Source organism: Chelmon rostratus, chromosome 5 (assembly GCF_017976325.1).
Source record: "Chelmon rostratus isolate fCheRos1 chromosome 5, fCheRos1.pri, whole genome shotgun sequence".
In the NCBI taxonomy this organism is placed as follows: domain Eukaryota; kingdom Metazoa; phylum Chordata; class Actinopteri; order Chaetodontiformes; family Chaetodontidae; genus Chelmon; species Chelmon rostratus.
In genome coordinates, this window is record NC_055662.1 from 26,671,359 (window position 1) to 26,692,260 (window position 20,902).

The 20,902-nt window shown below is 45.9% G+C and overlaps 2 protein-coding genes across 6 annotated transcripts in view; one reads left to right on the plus strand and one right to left on the minus strand.

Moving 5' to 3' along the window:
* Positions 1-16,796, plus strand: part of rtkn (rhotekin) — a 54,696-nt gene extending 37,900 nt beyond the window's left edge. For 4 of the 5 annotated variants that reach the window (XM_041937885.1, XM_041937889.1, XM_041937887.1 and 1 more), the window contains exons 2-11: positions 7,254-7,515; positions 8,157-8,210; positions 9,936-10,053; positions 10,150-10,374; positions 10,511-10,605; positions 11,188-11,294; positions 11,478-11,609; positions 12,661-12,826; positions 12,944-13,048; positions 14,252-16,796. In XM_041937885.1, coding sequence (XP_041793819.1) covers positions 7,254-7,515; positions 8,157-8,210; positions 9,936-10,053; positions 10,150-10,374; positions 10,511-10,605; positions 11,188-11,294; positions 11,478-11,609; positions 12,661-12,826; positions 12,944-13,048; positions 14,252-14,967 — 1,980 coding nt within the window. In that variant the 3' untranslated portion in view covers positions 14,968-16,796. The remainder of the gene's footprint in view (positions 1-7,253; positions 7,516-8,156; positions 8,211-9,935; positions 10,054-10,149; positions 10,375-10,510; positions 10,606-11,187; positions 11,295-11,477; positions 11,610-12,660; positions 12,827-12,943; positions 13,049-14,251) is intronic. The other variant, XM_041937886.1, reaches the window with a different exon arrangement.
* Positions 16,797-17,290: 494 nt separating this feature from the next.
* mblac2 (metallo-beta-lactamase domain containing 2) lies at positions 17,291-20,793 on the minus strand. Its single transcript, XM_041937836.1, has 3 exons — positions 20,238-20,793; positions 18,799-19,013; positions 17,291-18,024 (listed from the first exon to the last, which is right to left on the minus strand). Exons 1-3 carry the CDS (start codon positions 20,677-20,679, stop codon positions 17,851-17,853), a joined length of 831 nt encoding a protein of 276 aa, XP_041793770.1. The 5' UTR covers positions 20,680-20,793; the 3' UTR covers positions 17,291-17,850.
* Between the last annotated feature and the right edge of the window lie 109 nt (positions 20,794-20,902).

The window sequence follows — 20,902 nt, forward strand, 5'->3', positions numbered from 1 at the left end:
ACAGTTATTTACGAGTCTGGTCTGGAACCTGTACACAGCCTTTCATAAATCTATACTCTCCCGGCCTGTTAGTTAGACCACACACAGTCATACAGTAGATATACTAACACACGCACAGGTGCTCGCACACTCCCTTTTATTATCACATATACATTGCCTTCAAATGATTCTGCTTTTGGTTTGCCTGCCTGCTGCTTCTCCCAGCTCCCACTATGCTACTATATGATAATGCAGACTCGATGTATTAGGCTGAGTGTGCACAGCCGTGTAAGAGCCATCAAGCTTTAGTGTGCCTATAAATTGCTGAAGTGATCACAGCTTGGCAGACTCTAAGCTCCCTGTGCTCTCTCGTAGCTCTAAACAATTTGTTTTATAGCTTGAAATTCACTCCACTGTTGCTCTCCTTAGGGGCCAGCAGCCAAAAAAAAACAAATACCTTGCAGGTACAAAGTGCACACACAGAACAAATATGCACTTGTTTTGGTACACAGGCGTATTCCGTCACCTCCTGCACGTACATAAAACATGATTTAGGACGCAGACGCATGCATATTATTCCTCTCTTTAGCACTTTCTGTTCCGACTCCGCCCAGTGTGTTCTGGGACCCAGCTGCATTGAGACACACCGCCTTTGTGCGAGGACAGCTGGCTGCAAAGTCATTTGCACACACGCTCGCACACACAAGCAGAGCTGAAACGGCCTCTATTGTCAGCGATTCATTGAATGCATAAGCTGCCGGGAGGGGGGGGGGGGGGGGGGGGGGGGGGGGGGGGGGGTGTCAAAGAGTTCCAGCTATAAGGGCGAGTTGGTCCACTGTTGAAACTCTATAGCAATCACCTCAATAATGACATCAGCGTGTTGGCACCTAGACCGGGGTACACAGCCGCACTTTGCCATATGAGAGAGCCCTGGGAGTGTGTGTGTGTGTGTTAAGTGTGCCCTGGCGCTGAACAGACTTGGGCTGCTTTGTAGCCAGCTTTGCTGTCGTAAAGGCGAATGCACACCCTCCACCCAGTTACTGTTTCTCTCCCCCCTCCTCGCCATCTTCCATGACCAGTACCCAACCAGTTCCCTTCACTGTTGTTGCGCCCTGGCTTCCCAGCAGCAGCTGGAGTCTGAGACACTGTAGGGACGTTGTTTGGTGAATTGGACCATTGTTTCTTGAGTGGTTTGGGTTTGGTTTGGGTTTCTTGTCTGTTTTCTGTTTTTTCCTAGTCTGACTCCAGGCTGTGTGTTCTGTGAATCATTGTACATACAGTATGTGTACGTATTACACTTCATGTGTGCTTTGGTATGTGTTGGTGGGCCTGAGTGTGATTGTGACATGTGTTATGTGTTACTGACAGTCTGCTCATGTGATTCCCTCAACATCGCAGCAGTTCACCCACCACGCCATTCCATCCATCTACCCATATTCTAGCCACACTTCTCTCCACCATCCTTCCAGCTCTCCCTCTAATCTACTTGCACGCTCATTCTCACTCTTTGTTTTCTCCAACTCACTCCCAGCTAATTTGCCTTTTTTTTTTTCTCTCTCTCTCCATTTATCTCTTACTCTTTCTCGCACTCTCGGCCACTCCGTCCACCCTGAGCTCTGGGTGTGGGAGAGGAAAAGGGGAAGAGAGTGAGCATGAGGGAAAGCAGCGGAAGAGGGTGGAGAGGAAGGCGAGGCACATAGTTGTGGCTGGCTAATTGAAAGCCAGCAGTTTGGTCAGCGAAGTCCCGACGTATGGGAGTGGTCAGGAATTTGCAGTTCTTGGTTGTGTTTGTGTAGGTGAACGAGAGGCAGCGTCCGCGTCCGTGGCCGTGAAGATTGACAGATTGCGCTGTTTCTCGTGACTGTGCGTGAATGAGTGAGCGAGACTTTTTCCTTTTTGTCTGAGTGTGTTTTTGTCCTGCTGTTATTCTCCACTGTCGTCCTCACACTTCTCTCTTTGCTATCAGCCACTTTCACTGTCTGCCCGACCAGCTTTTGTGTCGGCTGCTGTCTGTTCACAAAGAAAACAATTTAAGAGTTGGCAAAGAAGGAAAGGCGGCGTGGGTTTATAGTGGTTAGAGAACCCATCCTTTACCAGGAGGATGCAGATTCCATCCCCATGTCAGCAATCCTCTTCCTCACCTCTGACCTCCTTATAGAGGAAGATGAGCAGACAGACAATTTTTGAGCTGGTGTCAGTATTGATGTTAAATGTTTCAGGTGTGCAGCATATTATCATGCACATGCCCGACAGTAAAACCCAAGACTTCTTCTCTGAACTGCTATTATCTAACAAGACTCTACAGCCATGCTAGCGGCTCTGTGCTCTGAGGCTGTACTTTGACACAGCGGTGTGTTGCACTAAAGCATGCTAACATGCTCACAATGCGCTAGAGGAAAAGTCAGGTGGGCCCAAAGTCCCCCAAAGATTTATCCATGGATATCTGTGCCAAACTTCATCGTAATCCGTCCAATAGCTGGTAAGATATTTCAGTCGGGACCAAAGCGATGAACTGACCAGCAGTCTCACATTATGAAATTGCCATCCATAGAGCCGCGCTGCTCACATGGCTGAAAATATGCTATTTCCAGCTCTGAAATTAGTTTCAGCCTTTCACAATTATGAAAGTAAATCATTTTGTTCCAAAATTTAAACACAAATTAGTAAAATCTCCTCCTCCTCCTCCTCCTCTTTGTGACTTTCACTCCCAAGTGTTCTGAATTATTATGGTTCAGCTGCACAAACTGTGTTGTTTCTGACTTAAGCCTAAACCCATGGACTAACCCGGCGCTGTGGCTGCAGTCGTCTGGTCCGCTCGGGGGATAGAGGTCGGAGGTCAAGGGTCAGCGACCTGAACAGGAAAGCCTACTCATGCAGAACAACACATCGTAAACAAACCATTACACACCATCTGCAGCGGCGTCAAATCCCCAACCAGCATGCGTATGTTTGTGTAGGTGTGTGTGTTAGTGTCTCTGAGATCACACCCACAGACACACAAGCGAGGATCAACACACACAGCCAGACGGGGACAGAGAGGTGACAGAGGAAGTGACCATCTGGTATCTACTGAAGCGTCAAATTACCGGCTGAAAGGTTATATTGGCATCATGCGTGTGCTGTGTGTGTCATACAGTGATGCTTTCACAATATAATGCTGTTTGAAGCAAACAGTATTTACTGTTGTTTCATTTAATGAAAAAAAACACTAGATTTATTGGATGCATTTAAATTTTTCATTATGTTCTTCCTTGCATTGATTTGACGTTTTTTTGTTGTTTTTTTTTTGTTTCATCCAAAGCAGCAACACACACACGCACACACACGCTGGTTGTCTTGTTCGAGGACAGGGACTGAACCACCAGCCTCCAATTAACGGCCAACCCGCCCCGACATCTTCATGATTTAGCCTGAAAACTCCAGAAGAATTCAGCTGATCCAAATTCTGTCATAACTCTCTTTCAGAGTTAATTGCTAGTTTTCTGTCTTTAGCCATTAGTGCAAGTGTCAGGTTTTGAAGTGACACACTTGTCTTTTTGTCCGCTCAGACAAAGACACTCTCTCTCCCAATTATTTCCACGCCTGCTCATTTACACAGCTTTATGCTTCATTACCTCGGCAGCACGTTTGCTCATAGAGAGCCCGCCGCCTCTTCTTCTGTTGTCGAAATTCTGTCCCTTCGTGTCCTGATTGCCGCCTCCCTCTCGCTACCACTTTCTGTGTATTTCCCATTATTCCTGTCTTCCCTTTCAAGTCCAGCACCTTGATCTGCCTCCTCCTCGCTTGTCGTCCCCCCTCCTCATCCCCTCACCCTGCATCCTGCTTGTCTCTTCACATTCAGTGCTTTCTCTGTCTTTTCTCCCACTTGCACTTCCCTTTCTTATCTTCCTCCTCTCAACTGCCTCTCACACTCCACCCAGACCTTTCGCCCTGTCAACCCGTATCTCCTTTCTTCTTTCTCTCCCTCCTCTCTGCTCCTTTCCTCAAGTCCCCCCTTGTTTTCCTTGACAGCTTTGCCTCCCCCTCTGCGTCGCCGCTTGATACCCGAAATGTGCCGCATCCCTGTCGTCCATCCACCCTTGCTTCACCCCTTTATCTGGCCGCCGTCCATGTTGCCACTGTCGCAGGCAGGTGACAGTGGCGTCTCTGGCACTGCCCACTGGTCTAACACCTGCCACACTGACGACGCTGTGTGAGGGAATCAATGTGTGTGTCTTTATGCTTGAAGCTACGTGTGCCTTTGAGCATTTGTGAGCGATTCTGAAAAGAACACGCGTTCATCATCCGCTCTCCTGCCTGTCCTGCTTGTTGTGGCATGTTTATCTCGTACTTCCCCGTCTGTGAGCGTTTATGTCAGTTTGCCATGCTCTGTTGGCCCGACATACAGCCAGACGTGTGGATTAGAGTTAGATCTAGGCTGCTCCTCTTCTATTCTGAGATTCCCAGTAGGAGAAGCCTGTTAATTTAGCTGCTATAAATACAGGACCTCTTCCTAGGTCACTCTAAGACCTGCTGCATGGAACTTGACTGTGGTGACAGCTCCTTTGCTCTGTGTGTGTGTGTTTGTGTGTGTGTTCTATATACGAGTGTGCATTCCTTCAAAGCTGGCTGGCCAGCCTCCGGCTCAGTGGTGCATGGAGCATGGTTTGTGGTGCCACCACTGACAAGGACATTTGGACAGAGCCTGAGCTGGGCTATCTCTCTTGTCTCTCTTCATCCTTGGCTCAAATTTAATGTGTTTTCCCCGTCTTTGTTTACGTTTCTCCCTTGCAGCTAATGGTTTTGTTCTGATCAACTAAAAATGGCGAAAACAATGACAAATTTCCATCAAATTGTCCATTAACAAGGATATGAAAGACATTCGAGAAGCAGGTTTATTGATGCATCAGCGAATCGATTCTTCAATAGTTTCAGGCCTGAATCTTGTTTATCTTCCCTGGAACTTTGTTTACTGAGCTCTGGAATCTCAAACCTTAATGGCGATGCAGGAAATACTCTCTCGCTGTCTTTTAAGGCTCTCTCTTAAAGCATCAGTCAAGTATTCACTGCAGAAATATCAAAAACATGAATGCAGGCTGGGCGTGCTTCTCTGTTTCTCCCATTCTCAGTCATAATTACTTATTCTCTCCAAAGACAGACACATGGATGAAAGGAAACCAACTCAATCAACTCATAAACAAACACTTTTCAAATTGAATTCTCCACTTGTACCTTGCAGCCACCCAGCAGTTAACTGATGTCTGTGTTTATGCTGTTGCTGTAATTTGCCCTCCTTTCTTTCAAAGTCAAGAGTAGTATAATTGCTTTGCAGCCAGCGAAAGTGTTTATTTAATGACATATTTGTGCAGCCACATTGTGTTCAGCATCCACAGTGTAGCTTTTACATGAATCTGGACTGATCATTATCTTCATCCGTTTAAATACACTCAATCATGCTCTCTTTTTGTCTCATAATCCTTCATTCTGGCATTGTGTATGAGGAGAATTCAAGTAATAACCTCTGTCCCTTTTAATGCTATAGCATGTAACTGGAGTAAGTGATACTGTAATGCATGTCAGGCTGGTTCTGGAGGTGGTTTTATATTTTGTGGTTTCCCTTAGAGAGTAGTTCTTAGGATATTATGTGTGATTTACAGCTGTTAGTGTAGCTTTCACCACCACGCAGAGAAAGTGCGGTTACATCCGAAGAAGCAAGTTAGTTTTTGCGATTCAGTGGTTAATCAGAAACCTCATTTTGAACTGCACCGCGTCCGAGCGAGAATCTGTGTCCAATTGCGTACTTTTATGTCCGTTCGTCGCCCACTGCACCTCTGTTGAACAAAGTGTGCGACTCACGCTAACGCAGAGGCAGGTAGAGAGGAGAGAGAGGGTGTGGAGGAGAAGAAAGGAAAGCCGATTGAGGACAGCGAAGTGGAACGGATGGAGTGTGAGAGAAGGCGGAAGAATATGAGCGGTGAAAGTATAAAAGCCTAAATCACAAGAATAAAAAATTCATAAGAATCAGTCAGAGAGAGGGAGGAGATAAATGAGAAATATCGGAGCAGAGGAGGGGAAGGTGCGTTTATCAGGCAGAGAGAGGGGCTGGCAAAAGAAGGGCAAAAGGAGCATTGGAGATTATTTGTGGGGAGAGTGTGAGCTTGTTAATAAATCACTGAAGAGGGCGAGCACACACACACACACACACACACACACACTCCAGCAGTTGGGCAGATGTTGCACGCCATTTGTTCACTCATTCATTACAAACACAAAGTAAACTTAACCCTTTCCTAATTTGTTTAACCAGCTCTTTGAATATTCCCCGGACCTAAGCGACTGATGTGCAAATGCATGATTCAAAGGTGTTTGAGCTTGAAAAAAGAGCACTGGCACGAACACTCAAGGTCAACCCGGCTTTGCTTTTGCTTGGTCTTTGTTTGATTCGCTGGATCCTTTTGTGCTCACTCATCCCTCTCACGCTGCTGACAGAGTGAAGAGAGGCTTAGAAATTTGTTTAAAGTGGGCAGCATCACCAGACACAGAGCCAGACAGTTTAGGATTGAGAAACCTTTCCTGTTTCATGTGTTGGGGTTTGTGTCATGTGTCCACAGTGTGTTTGTACTCTTGCGTAAGTGTACGCAGTGAGTCTTTTTAATTACAGGCAGGATGGCTTTCTTGCCCTAGATAAGCCAGGTCAAATTCACTTTAATAGTGTTTAATTTTTTCCCTTGAGGAAAAGCACAGTGGCTTGAAATCTCTGGGAGTGTATGTGTACATTTGTGTGTCTGGGGTCTCTCATTTAGGCTGCAGGCGTTCAGCGTTTGACAGCTTCATTCCTTATTCTCTCACTTGAGACATGCTGCTCCCTCTCTGTGTGTGCAGTGAATAAGTTTGCACTAAATGATTCAGCATCTGCTCAGTGGGGGGTGGGCTCGTCGGTTAGAGGGCAAAAGGCCACGTGTTTGAATATTGTCTCTCTCACATACTTGCACACACACCACCAAACACACATACACACACACCTCTGAGTGCTTTCAGAGACACACCTCACTAACGTATCCACAAGAGACCCAGAAGACAAGAGGCTTCTAATCTTCTTCCTTCCTTCATTTCTCCCAAAAATGCCCTTCTTCATATCGCTACCTGTGAGAGAAGTCATGCCTAACTTCTCTAACATCTTCCTCCATTCGTCAAGATTCTTTCAAATGTCTCATTATCTGTCTTTTAAGCCCCGTTTTGCTTACACACACTCTCTTTTCCCCCTTCTCCCCCTCCGCCGTCCCTTGCCCTCGCAGGACAGCGACATCCAGAAGAAGATCGACCATGAGATCCGGATGCGCGACGGGGCCTGCAAGCTGCTGGCCGCCTGCTCCCAGAAAGACCAGGCGCTGGAGGCGGCAAAGAGCCTGCAGACCTGTAGCACTCGCATCATGGCCTACATGTCGGAGCTGCAGAGGATGAAGGAGGCTCAGGTCATGCAGAAGGTCACGCGGAGGTCGTCGGACGCCGGGCCGATGGACGACAGGCTCCCGTGCAAAGGAAAAGTGGCCATTTCAGGCAAGTAAAACCTTGTCTGGATGTGTGTTTATGAACAGGTGATGAGTGGAAAACGATTAAAGGGAGAATTTTCTGGCGGATTGAATTAAATCTTTGTGATCCATTTAGTGTTATAGTTTAATGCAAAGCTCCTCTTGTCAGGCAAATGCTGAGATCCAGCTTCCTCTCTCTCTCTATTAGATGTTTTATTCTCTCCTTATTGACTGAGGTGAACGTGGTGACTTGCAGATGCTGCAGTATGAGAGAGGGCAGTCAGATGAATGATTATGAAGCGCACTGCAGACAGATCATTCACACCAGGGAACGAGACAACAGGAGCGAACGTTTAGTTTTTTTCAAGCCGCTCTTGTTGTGTTTGTTTTTAGGAAATGATGAGAAGGTGAAGAATAAATATTAATGAGTTGTGTGTGTGTGTGTGTTTGTGGGTAGGGGTTCACAGGGGGCAGTGCTGCATGTCTGGCACCCAGCTGGAGCGCATGCTGCAGACACTCACACAGTCATTAATTAACTGTGGACATGTTAACCAGTGGCTGAAAGCAGCATGGACAGGGGAGACGCACATACAGATACACACACGTCAGTCAGACAGCAAGGGGGATTAACATTTTTGTGGTCTAATCCTCTGCCTGTTGTCGTTACAGATCTTCGGATCCCTCTCATGTGGAAAGACACAGAGTACTTCAAGAACAAAGGAGGTGAGGAGCCACCTGTGTGTGCGTGCGAAGAAGTTCATTGATGGGTTTTTTAATGATTTATGCCAGTAGGATTTATTAATGATTCGCCGCGGTGGGAAGTGGTGTGTGCCTTCACACGGTTATGAAAAAGCTAACTCAAAGATGTTGAATGTGTGCGAAAGCTTCGTACAAGCTCAGGGGTTAGCATGCAATCCCTCATGCCTGAAGAAAATTAATGGCCTTTCATCATTTGCTCCAGGGTGAAACACTGATGTGGACTTTTAGCTTCATATTTTAAAAATATGCTGACCCATGGAGCTGTGCAGACAGTATGAGTTTTTTCCTGCTGCACGCAGGGTCCATCACAGAACTCCTGGAGCTGATCGTTACAATCTGCTGCGGCGTTGCCAGATATCGCTGCATTTTACAGGAACTGATTTTTTTAGACGTGAGAAACTCCTGGCAGCACAACCTGACCCACTGTTCGGCCCTGCTGGCTTTGCCTCTTGGCTCTGAAGCAGCAGCACACCGGCGGAACTGGGTCATTATTAGCAGACAACTGAAATCTGTTATGCATTTAAGGAACTCCCAGAGTCTTTTGTCTTGTGAACCAGGTCACATTTAACCGCTTTTATGGCAATCTTAGAATTCAATGGTGCGTTAAAAATATAACACTGGCAATCTTTATACGACTGTTAGCTGTTCCGCCCCCTCCTGATGGACTCAATGTGGGTTAACCCCCGTGCAAACAGTCTCAGTGCTCATTCTCTCCCCTGGCAACTTGAATGGAATTAATCTGCATGACCTGCACATATAAATGAACTCAAGAGACAGGTAGTAGAGTCTTAACAAAGCTTAATGAGGCTGTTAGTCAAGGTCATTAAACACACCGAGACGTAAACTGAGCCCCGGAGGCAGGGAGGAGTAACGCATGTGCCTCTCTCATGTGTCCAATCATATTTTATTTGTATGGGCGTTGAGCTCATTCTTGGAATAATAAGTTTGAATATTAAGAGTCAATGTGGTGTGGATGGGGAGGCACACAGGTTGGAGCAGGCCGCCTCTCTCAGCCTTTTCAACTGTAACCTTGATTTTTAACGCAAAGTAGCAAAATGATTGAATTTGGTTGTGCAGCAGCAGAAGAAGAAGAAAACACAACACAATAGAAGAACCAGACCATCACGTGCCACACTGTTTATATATTTTTTTTATAAGAATGATACCCAAGGTACTATTTCTTACATCTCACTGTTATTATGGATATGATGGTGTTGTTTTTCGGTACAAGGATTCATCCAATTACCCATAATCATAGCGAAGCGTGCCCAAAAAAGAGTATTACAGCTTCTTTACAATGCACGTGTATTCCCTGAAATAGCTTCAGTTTTCGCAGTGCATTCAGAAGGCAGCTGTTGTGTTCCGGCTCTCACTGGCTGCTGCAACATTAAAGACCATTGTGCCTCATTTTCCACCACAAAACAGCCAACAATGCTTCGCAGGAATTCCTAGCACAGCTGGCCAATGAGCTTTCTGAGCTGAAACTAACAAGAGAAGAAGTGCTTGTCAGCCAAATGGAGGGGCTGAACTTTAATGACTCAGATCATACGCCCTCTCCAGCCTTTGGCCTCAACGCTTTGTTGGAACAGTTTTTGAGCTGAAAATGACTTTTCGAGTGATGCAATTGAATGAAAGCTGTTGCGAGGTCTCACAAATGTTGCGTCTTTTGTTCTGCCCTGTCCTTTGTAGAGCTGCACCGGTGTGCAGTGTTCTGCCTGCTACAGCTGGGAGGAGAGATCTTCGACACAGACATGGTGATAGTGGACCGGACGCTCACCGATATTTGCTTTGACAACACCATCGTATTGTAAGTGATCTGCAACCTGCAACCACACGTAAGACTGAAATACTCACATACATCCTGTGGGAGACACTGATGCGCTCACGCTTATCTTTTTCGCAGCAATGAAGCCAGTCCGGGTTTTGAGCTGCGTGTTGAGCTGTACAGCTGCTGCTCGGAGGACGACTACTCAGCAGGGAGCACGCCAAGGAAACTAGCCAGTAAACTGAGCTCCTCACTGGGGCGATCAGCTGGGAAAAAGCTCCGGGCAGCCATAGAGCCTGGACCGTGTAGTCCTGTTAGCAATGGAGGGTCAGCTCCTCTTCTGCTGCCAGTTCCCTCTGTACCGTAAGTTTAAAGTTAATAGAGTTAGATTAGAGGGAGAAATAGCTTCTATTTCAGATAGCACAGGAAGCCATTTTCTTGTATAAACATGCATGCTGAAACACAGAATAAATGTCATCCTCTCCGTGTGTCTTGACAGGGGCCCGAAGTACCACCTCTTAGCTCATACCACCCTGACGCTGTCACACATCCAGGACAGCTTTCGCACGCATGACCTCACCATCTCAGGCAACGGTGAGTGGCAGCCTTCATCAGTCTGTCTCCTCGCCATCTTTCTCCTCTCCCTGCCAAAGCAGCCATCTGTCCGTTTTTTTTCCCCTCCTCTCACTCGTCACGCTCCCCCTTCTCCTCCTCGCATTCTAATATTTTCCCCCTAAACCGAGCGCCTCCTCCTCCCCTGCCTCTGTCCTCCCATGTTCTCTGACAGACAACTATTGTCAAGGTCACTGCAATAAAGGCTGTGCTAGTGAGGTGACTGCTGTGTAAAGCTGTAATGATGTGGGCTAACAAGGGCCCAGACCTCAGACAGACAGGCCCCTAGTGTTTTATTCATTGGCCCTTCAGCCTGCTGTAAAGTTTCATTGCTGCACTTCACGACACTCCGTGCAGCTGCCAGTCTTAGACACCCCTGTGCCTTGTTTTGTTTGTTAAAGGGGGGCCAGTACGACATGGAGAAGAGGTGTGTGTGTCCTTGTGGGGATGCACATGACTGTACATGTTTGCGTGTGAATTTTGAATGTCATGTGGGGAGATTTTTATTTATTGATGGTGTTTATTTTTGCCCATCCGTCTCTCTCTCTCTCTCTCCCCCCGTAGAAGAGTGTTCTTATTGGCTGCCGCTCTATGGCAGTATGTGTTGCCGCCTCGCAGCTCAGCCTCACTGTATGACCCAACAGATGATGAGTGGATGCTTGAAAGTTAAGGTAAGTTGGCGGGTGTGTGTGCGCTCCTCTCCAGGTCTCCATCATTTTTGGATTTTGTCCTGGTTTATTTCTGTCCTTATCTCCTCCTTAACTTCCCGCCTCTCCTTCTTGTGTTGCCCTCTCTCTTTGTGTTTTTGTGTTGTTTTACTCCACACTTAACTGATCTTTTCTTCTGCCTCGCAGCAGTTGGGCGGTGACCCTCAGAGTTGGACAGAAGTGCATGCCGTTCTGAAAGGAACAAGCCTTTTCTGCTACCACCGGCAACAAGATGTAGAGGCTAATGTTGAGCCAGCTTTCACTATTGCCATCAACAAGGTCAGCAAAGGAATCACAGGAAAATCGAGAAACAGAGTAAAACACTCAACAGAGGTTGATTCAGCCTTGCAGAACCAGTTGTTGTTCTTTTTTGGTAATGCTTCAGGCATTGGTAGCGTAGATGGTAAGGAACTGAGATTATCGATTGCTGCCAGTTTGAATCTCAAGCCAGCTAGTAGACTCTGAGGCAAAAAACGAAAAGAAACGATGCTCTTCTCTCAGTAACTACTATTAGGGTGCCCTCGAACAAGGCACTTAGCCCTCAGTTCCCCCAGTGGAGCTGCTCAGAAGCTGAGAGCATAACACTGGCTCTTTTTCTCAGCTTTCTGGCATAACTGTGTAAATGTTCAGCAAGGCTAGAAAAAGAGCAGACATGTCCAGATAAAAGGCTTTAAAGATTCCCAAATTAAATCTGCTCCATATCTTCTCGAGTCTTTGCAAATACAATAGGACACAGCAGTCAAGCTCCATCCAAGCAGGAGTCATATTTCTCCCGTCCGTCCATTTTTCCAGGCACAAATGTGAAGAGCCAGTCAGGTTCTCGATCATCTTATTTCCTGTGTCTGAGAGTTGATGCCTGTGGGGCTTCTCATTCCTTCCATAGTGACTCATTCAGTCTCTTGTAGCCTCTGACCCTCACAGCTGACCTAAAGCCAAGTCGGTCAGATCAGGTCTGTAGGATCTTTTATCAGCTGTCTGGCTCATCTAAAGAGGGAAGAGGCGGTTATGCGTGACAAATGGACTAATGGAGCAACACTCCCATCTAGTGGTTGTAAATAGGCCTAGACGCATTTGGAGTAGAAGGAGGAGGTGGGAATTGGGAGTCTGCACCTTTTGTTGGATAATTGCTGAAGGGAAATGGTTTGGAAGAGGACTAATTAGTGGCTTTATTAGTGCAGGCTTATTTTCAGCGGGGACTCACAATTACAATTGGCGTAATGATCACTTGTTGCAGCACGTAATTTTGTTCACTCAGGAGCACTGGCATTCACTCCTGATTGTAGTCATTTTGTGGAAGATGATTGCATTCTTTGTCGCTCCCGTGTTTCAGGAGACCAGAATACGTGCGTCGGAGAAAGACCCTCACAGCAAAGTTCAGAATATCTGTATCAGTAACCAGTACGGCGGCGAGGAGGTCACACACACGCTGACCACAGACAGCCGCGAGGACACACACCGGTGGATGGAGGCCTTTTGGCAACATTTCTATGACATGAGTAAGTACAGAGGAAGTGTGTGTCACTGTCGCTGCTTGAAGGACTCTATATATACTGTTGTTTGATCCGTATGTGCTGCTTGGTGCATTGAAAGTGACTGTCATCTCCAACATACAGGCCAATGGAAGCACTGCTGTGACGACTTAATGAAAATTGAGCTGCCGTCACCAAGGAAACCGGCTCCTGTCCCACCAAAGCAGGGTTCACTCTATCACGAAATGGGTAAGACCTCCTCCTGTTTAGACCACTGTGGATACGCGATCAGCAAACATTTTCGGTCACCTCAGGTGGAAGCGGACAAAATGAAAGGGACGGCAGGGAAAGAAAGGACTGTGCCTTCGTTGCATGTGACTGTGTGTAGCTTTAATTCCTTGGGTCCATGTGCATGAGAGATGCCGCCACAATTACATTTTTCCGCTCCGATATCTCAGACTCACACTCTGCTTTACTCCTCTGTACTGTAGATAGAGAGGGTCTTATCTCTGACACGCTGACTCACTCTCTGTCCTTTGTTTCTCTGTCCCTCTTTGTCCTTCTCAATTTTCCTTGTGTGTCTTGAATTCATCACTCCTTGGCTTTGTCTCTTTGTCCTTCTTTATTATTTCCTTGTGTCCTCATACATTATTCATTAATAACGCCACATTTTTCATCAACTTTCACCATTAATTTTCAACGGGTGAATTATCTTCATCCTTGAACGAATCGTTTTTTGTTCTCTCTTCACTACTTAACATTCATTTCTTTAATAAACACTCATCAACCTTTATTGATCTCTGTCATGACCATCAAAACATGGAACTCCACCTGTTGCACACCTCCTATCCACTCCACCCTCACTCTCTCCCCAACCTCCCTCTCGGTTTTCCTAACCCCCCTCCCGGCAGCGCCTCTTGCCACACCCTCCTGTGAGGGTCTTCTGCTGCAGGATAACGCTGTGTCTGCTGAGATTCGTGCTCTGCTCTCGTCCTATTACAACGACAGGTGAAGTAACAGGAGTAGGGCTCCATAGAACTCATGTTGTGCTAAATGTTGAAGTCCAGGATCGGCCCCGTCTGGCTGATAGTGAGTAGATCCTGCGAAGCATTACAGGACAGGATCTTTTCGTCTGATTGTTATTCAGAAAAATTAAATAAACATTCAGAGTTGAACTCAAGGATACATTACAAAGTCGTGTCTCATGAATTGCAAATGTGTCTAAATCCATCTAGAATCCATACTTCCAGTGAGATCAAAATATTCATTAATTTTGCATTGAAGTATCCTAATCCCTGCCCTGCTTTATGAATGTGTAAGAAACTTTAAAATTAATCTGAAATTATGACTGGATTACCAATTCATAAACAACTCAAATCTCGTATTTAAGACAAACCGATTATTTCAGTGTGTCCTGTGATAATGATGAGATTTGCTGCATCTCTCCTGCAGTTATTGAATCGTCTGATGACCTCAGCAGCACCGTGTCAGACATCCTGGCTCGGAGGATGCAGGAGCTGGAGCTCCGCAGCCAGCTGGGCACCTCCCCCACCTGGATGTCTGTGTTTGACGAGAGCAACCCAAAAGGCGCTGGCCGCCCCCGTCCCTGTACCTCCCGCCTTTCTGGCCACAGCCCCTGCACCCCCCATCGACTGCCCCGGAGCCCCGTGAGCCCCCACCGCTGTCCACAGCTGGGTCTGCTGTCGTCAGATGCAAGCCTGACCTCAGACAGCGACAGCCACTGCAGCACCAGTCCCTGCTCTCAGCGCCATGGCTGGCCCGAGCCTTCTTCAAACTTCTCCCTCCTGTCATCATCCCCCTCCCGTCTGAGGCCCCGCACTTTGTCGCTGGATGCGAAGCTCAGCACCCTTCGAGGGAGGGGGTACGGAGGAGGAGGGACCTTCCAGTGCCCCTGCCAGCCTCCTCCCTCCTCGCTGCTCGCCCCGCTCCCCATCTCCTCCCGATCGCCGCGGTCGCAGCGCAGCACGCAGACCACGCTCTCCTGCTCCAGCTCCACCTCCAGCAACAGCTCCAGCAACAGTGAGGGCAGCCACAGCCCCGAGTCATCTGAGGGAGCCCCCTTCTCAAGGCCCTCCCCGGCTCGCCGCAGCCTCAGGAACCTCAGGGCCAGACTAGATCCTCGCAACTGGCTCCAAAGTCAGGTGTGAACTTGCGTCGCCTGACAGACATTTTACACTGGCTTAAAGGCACCAGTGCTCATTAAACCATGATGTAACTGGCTTAACATATGTGAACCGACCTCAGGCAACCTGCTGCGCCACATGCACAGCCCTGAGGAGGATAAGCTGCCTCTAGCCTGCCTCCTGGCGGAGGACGGATCATGGAAGACCCTCCTGGGGCAAACTGGAATGTCTTCTAACACAAAAGACAGGTGACAATCACTGCAGGCGACTCTGCACTTTGCTGGGTTGCCCCAATTTTGAAGCTGTTCCAAAACTGAATGGGAGGTACTCTGCTTTGCTTTGAAAAAATCATGGTCGTGCTGCTTGGGAGAACGTGATACTAAAGGCCTACTGTCTGTCCTTGGACTCTAATTCTGATATTAGAAAAGGTTTTGTTTTGTCCTCTGCATCAGCCATCCCGCCCACAAAAAAAATCATTATTTCAAGGTCATCTCCATTAATGCACTAGCAGTTTTTTGACTGGATGTTTCCTATCTGTATTTTATAAATAAAGGTTTGCGGTGTTTATGCTATGAAAGCCAGTGAGCATGTGGCCAGACGAACATCCAAGATAAGGTATAACCGAGAAGATTCAAATGTTAGAAACTGTTAAGTGTGGAGCGAAGGGTCGGTGTCTGTTGCCTGTACTGTGATCTACTTCAGTGTACGTATCTAAATATTCATACAACAGATTATCTTTGTGGTTCTCCTAAAATTACTATGCACCATTTTGTTTTTTGCATGATTTGACTTACAGTTAAAATGTCGTACTACTTGAGATCATTTCAACAATGAACCTGGTGAAAGTTTAACTTTATGCAAGTGCTCATACTTACTGTACTGGTTATTACTGTGATCTCTTCAGGGTAAAAATCTGAGCTCTGGTCTTAATTCTGACACATTTATCTGCACACTATTGAAAGGCTGTCGTCAGAACTGGGTAACAGATCCACACACACAGAACAAACCCGAGAATAAACTGAAATTAACCAAAGCTTAAGTATTATTCAAAACCCAAGCCATACTTTAAGTTCTGCTACACTGCCTCACTGCAGTATTGAGGAATATTAAGAATAGTCCCTGATTATTATTGAATTTCCAATAAAATGTGAAACCTCCACCAATTAAATATTATGCAACGTTTCTTAGACAATACTTTATGGTGGCTGTATTCAAGGCAACTTAAGAGTACTTACATGAAACTCCAGTCAACCATTAGGTCATGATAGTGAGAGCAAGAATAAAATGCTTTGTTTACACTGCCACCTGTTTTTATTATTATTATTATGTAAGTTATTATCATTGACACAACTCTCAGCAGTAGAATCATCTGACTGAAGGCGTCCATGTGAAAACAAATCTTATAGGAGAGTCGTGTCTCTGTCAGTGCAGTAAAGCCTCTTCTTCTCTCTTTCTTGTTTACTGTGGATTTTACTTTGGTAACCGTCTCCTCAGAACTCGGGCAACCATTTTTACTAAGAATTAAAACTGTCAAATGTTTGAAAAAGAAGCATTTGTTCCTGTAAATTAATTTTTATAAGTTAACAAATAAACCTCTCTTTGTCTTTTGTTACATTATTGATTTTGTTATAAATGCAGCTATATTGATACCTGATTATCATAGTGTTAACAGATGATGTGCAGATCTTTAACTGTTATGAATAGATAACATTGAATGTTATAACCTTGCAAGAGTTCCCCGTGTTAGCAGGCTTTGTGTTCTGCATGTGTGCCGTCCTAGAAGGCGAACATAAAATAAGAAATGTGGAAATCTCATGTTTAAATAATATAACATTAAATATAATAAATGTTTTATCCATTCACAACTGACTGTTTCTTCACACATCCTCATCATTTTTGTCTACATCCTAACAGAGACTTAATCTTTTGAACTCTGTTAGGAATATTACATGTAAATCTATCAATGGCGAAACCTTTAAAGTTGAAACTGTATCTCAACTGATATACAGTATACTATATTCCTTACTCATGTCATTGTAGCACAGAATATATGTGTGTTAACAGGTCAAACATCGACTGTATTTAAATGTCGTATAGCAGAATACAAAAGTAGCTTCAGGGAAACGTTTTCTTTTCCAGCATGTACACTTTTTCCTGCAGCGGGAGAGATTTCTGTTAGATCAGTAAAGTACGTTAAGTTCTCTGCACTTTGAGCATATAATGGATCACATTCTATCCAATTCTGTTCTTCTCTCTTTCTCCCTCCAGCGACAAATCCCATAGGAGATCATCCTGTCTTATGTTAAAGCTGAAATTCCATATAGAAGCACCGAGAAGGGCAAGTAGAACAGATGCTTTATTGTCAATGTCTGATAGCAAAGCCTTAGATTTGTCAATAGTACAAAGCACTGTTACAAACATAGGAGGTAGTCGACACTGAGTCTTCACTGAGCATTGTAAAATGCATAGAGAAATACTATGGCCATATTGACTCTGTTTCAAATGCCTCAGAGGGGAACATAAGGCTCCCTGCTTTCTGTCTGCAGTGCAGAGTTGTACCATTGTTGTGCTATTTTAACTTCACAACTGCTTAAAGTATAAAAAAACATACATATAATCATATTCGGTCCAATAAATACATATTAGTCAGTATAGAACAGAATCACACTAATAAATACTTTATATTATATGCTTCATATGATGCTGATTATTGACTTATGTAACCCAAAAGGGGCATTTCACACAAGGTTTGGCAATAATAAGATTTCTGTTGGATTACATAAGTAAATGAACAATGTTACATCAAGTTACTGATAAATGAGGTGTCTCCCCCTCTTTCATGTCCTCCATATTTTAACACCTTTTTTTGTGCACTTATGCTTCTTCCAGCTCTGTGGTCCCCTCTCATTAGCAGGCACTCCGTGGATTGCATGCCCGCAGCGCCACCCCGGCCAGGGTACTCCAGGCAAACGTGGAGAACTTGGCAGGGCACGTTCCAGCTCGGCTGATATATGTGGATGCAAGCCGGTGGAGCCGCTTAGCACCGAAGGTGTTGTAGTGTCCTGGGAGGACTTGGTCAACCTGTTTGATGAATTTGCCAGTTGTCAAACACGTTAAAATGATGTATACGCTACAATCCCGATTCCAAATAAATTGGGATGCTGTGCAAAACTTAAATATCATTTACAAACTAACTGTGTTTACTGACAACGGTTTTATGAAGTGTTCCTGAGCCCATCTAGTTCACAAAGTGTTGAACCTCACTTCTGAATGACTGAGCCTTCCCAGGATGCTCCTTTCAAACCCAATCATGGCAATATCACTTGTTACCAATCAACCTGTTTAGCTTTAGGATGAGCAAATAATCACATTCTGTTTTAATCATTTTTACGCAGCGTCCCAGCTTTTTTGGAATCGGGGTTGTACGTGAATTATTAAATCATCAGTTGTGGCGGACTAAAGCATAATTTCTCTGGCTACCAAATGTGTCCATCAGTACCTGGTACATAGCTCTGATTTAAGGAGGATTATTACAAACAGCTGAAAAAACATTTCTGGTAAATATTTTGATTGGCATGGAATTAACTTCATTTTGTTTTCCATTCTTCAGATGTGTTTGCAAGAAAAATGCTGTTGGTAAACTATAAAATCTGATTGTCACTGAGGGTGGTGAATAAAAGTCAGCTCTGCACCTAAAATGTAGATATAATGGACATTTCTGAGTGACATTTTAATAGAAATCTATATTTTTCAGATCATGGGATTGGATGCATCAGAGCTCCATTAATCTGACCCAAGATAGTGGGGCTATGATCTGAAATGGTGCAACCAACCCCTGCTGTGTTCCAGTTTTACCTGTTCACTGTCCACCAGCCCCACCAGGCGCTCACAGCTGCTGATGTAGTCACTGACGCGGCTGTAGGGCAGCCAGTCAATCATGGAGCCATCGTACACCACATCTCCGCTAAAAAGCAGCTTATTGTCACGGTCGTGGAGGCAGATGCTTCCCCGAGAGTGACCCGGCATGTGGAGCACAGTCAGCTGTCTGTCACCCAGGTTGATAACATCACCTAGACAGGTGAGAGGAAGACATAGGATCATATTACCAAAATCATTCACACATACAAACACAATGTAACGTATAACTTTGACTGAATATGCATCCCGTTCCCAGACTTGCATCCAAACTACATCCTTATGTTCTGCATAATATGGCTGGCTGGAATCAAGTCAGAGTTATATTTGTGATTGCCACATGTCATCTCAAATCATCATGATATTCAGAGTCGAGGACAATCTGTTTGTAATTGATTTGGTCCAGAACAGCTATGAGTGGCACAGTGTGACAGGAGGATGAAACTTACACACCAAGCAATGAGATACTCCATCTGCACTGCAGCAGTGGCTCTGACACAGCAGAACAAGTCTGTGTATTGACTGACGATGCAGAAATGATTCCCTGTAAGGACACTAAATACTCAAAGGGGAAAGGTTTCCGTCCAAACTCCAACAACAAACAGCTTCTCCTCTCAAATGCAGCATCCTGAGTGATATAAGCTTTGTGCAACAACTAAAAATCTTTAGTGTATCTGTGACGTGTGGGTGATGGCCATATCACTGCTGGGAGGTTATTAATACTCTATGGGATGCTTTCCATAAGCATGGCCTGTCTCTGCATTCTCGGCCCCTTTCTTTTCTTTGTAGACAAAGTCATCTGCACACTGGCTAAAAATAGAGATGCTCTGCAAATACAGGTGAAGCATGAGCACAGCAGCTGCCTTAAAAAGAAGATTTCTTATTGTCACATCTCACAAACCATCATTTATGCTAGGCCCGTGGCAAATGACCTGTCTCTGCACTAGTACTAATTCATGTACACCTGCTTAAGCACTGGCGAGCACCTCATTGTAACCCTGCCTAAGCAAATACAGCATCCTTTTGTAACACCGTGCACCGTCCCTCATGAAACTGATGAAAAATGTTAGCACTAACAATCACTTTACTGTACCTCTCTGCCGCACGTTGCATGCCTCTATACGTGCAGGCATACGTGCCTCTAAAAATTATTTGTGCGCTGAAATCCTCCTGTGGGGGTACAGAGGATTGTGTGCAGCGGATGATGTGCACACTGAAGATACTGAGTCCAGGCGCACCCATTAAAAACCGTCTAATGGTATCGACCATGATGCTTATCCCTAGGCAAATGCATTTAGACCGGCCTTTGATCACAGATCCACTCCCCTGTAATAAATCATATCAGCAGTGGCTGATATGCGGATATATCTCCTACCTACCCTCTTGCAGTATGTGCGTAGGCTGCACAGCCTTGACTTTGTAGTGCCTTGCCCTCCATCCTGGACTGGGAGCCTCGGCGATCTCCCTGTCGCTGAGCCAGGTGACCGTCTCGAAGTTGTCTCCGTTGGCCAAGGCATCAACCTCGGCGCTGTGGACGCCCACCTGTTGGAACTGATGCAGGCCGCCCGAGTGGTCGAAGTGGGCGTGGGTGGCGATGGCCAGCAGCGGGTTCTTTCTCTGCGGGTCTTTGCCGAGCAGCCCCTTGGCGTCGATGTAGTCAGGTAAGCTCCTCAAGCCGAGTCCAGTGTCTATCACAACGTCCTGGTGTGAGCCGCGGAGCAGCCAGATGTTGGCCCGGTTGTCTGACTGGTAGAATCGCTCCTGGATCCAGAAGAGTCCGTCTCCCAGCGATTTGTGAGCGTACCAGTCGGCTGCAGACATCCCAGTTCATGCACTTTTCGAAGTAACCTGCTGCGGGTCGTGCGCTGTCAGGTGATTTTGCGGCGGAGAGGTGTAGCTAGCCGTCTAGCTAGAGGTGATATGTTTTCATTTGGGGTTAATGTGATGGTGGCGGCCGACACACCCTTGTTGCAGGAGAGCGATGTCATTGGGCGAGCCGATGAGTGACGACCGCCCTGAACCCCGCCACTATTGGCTGTAAATA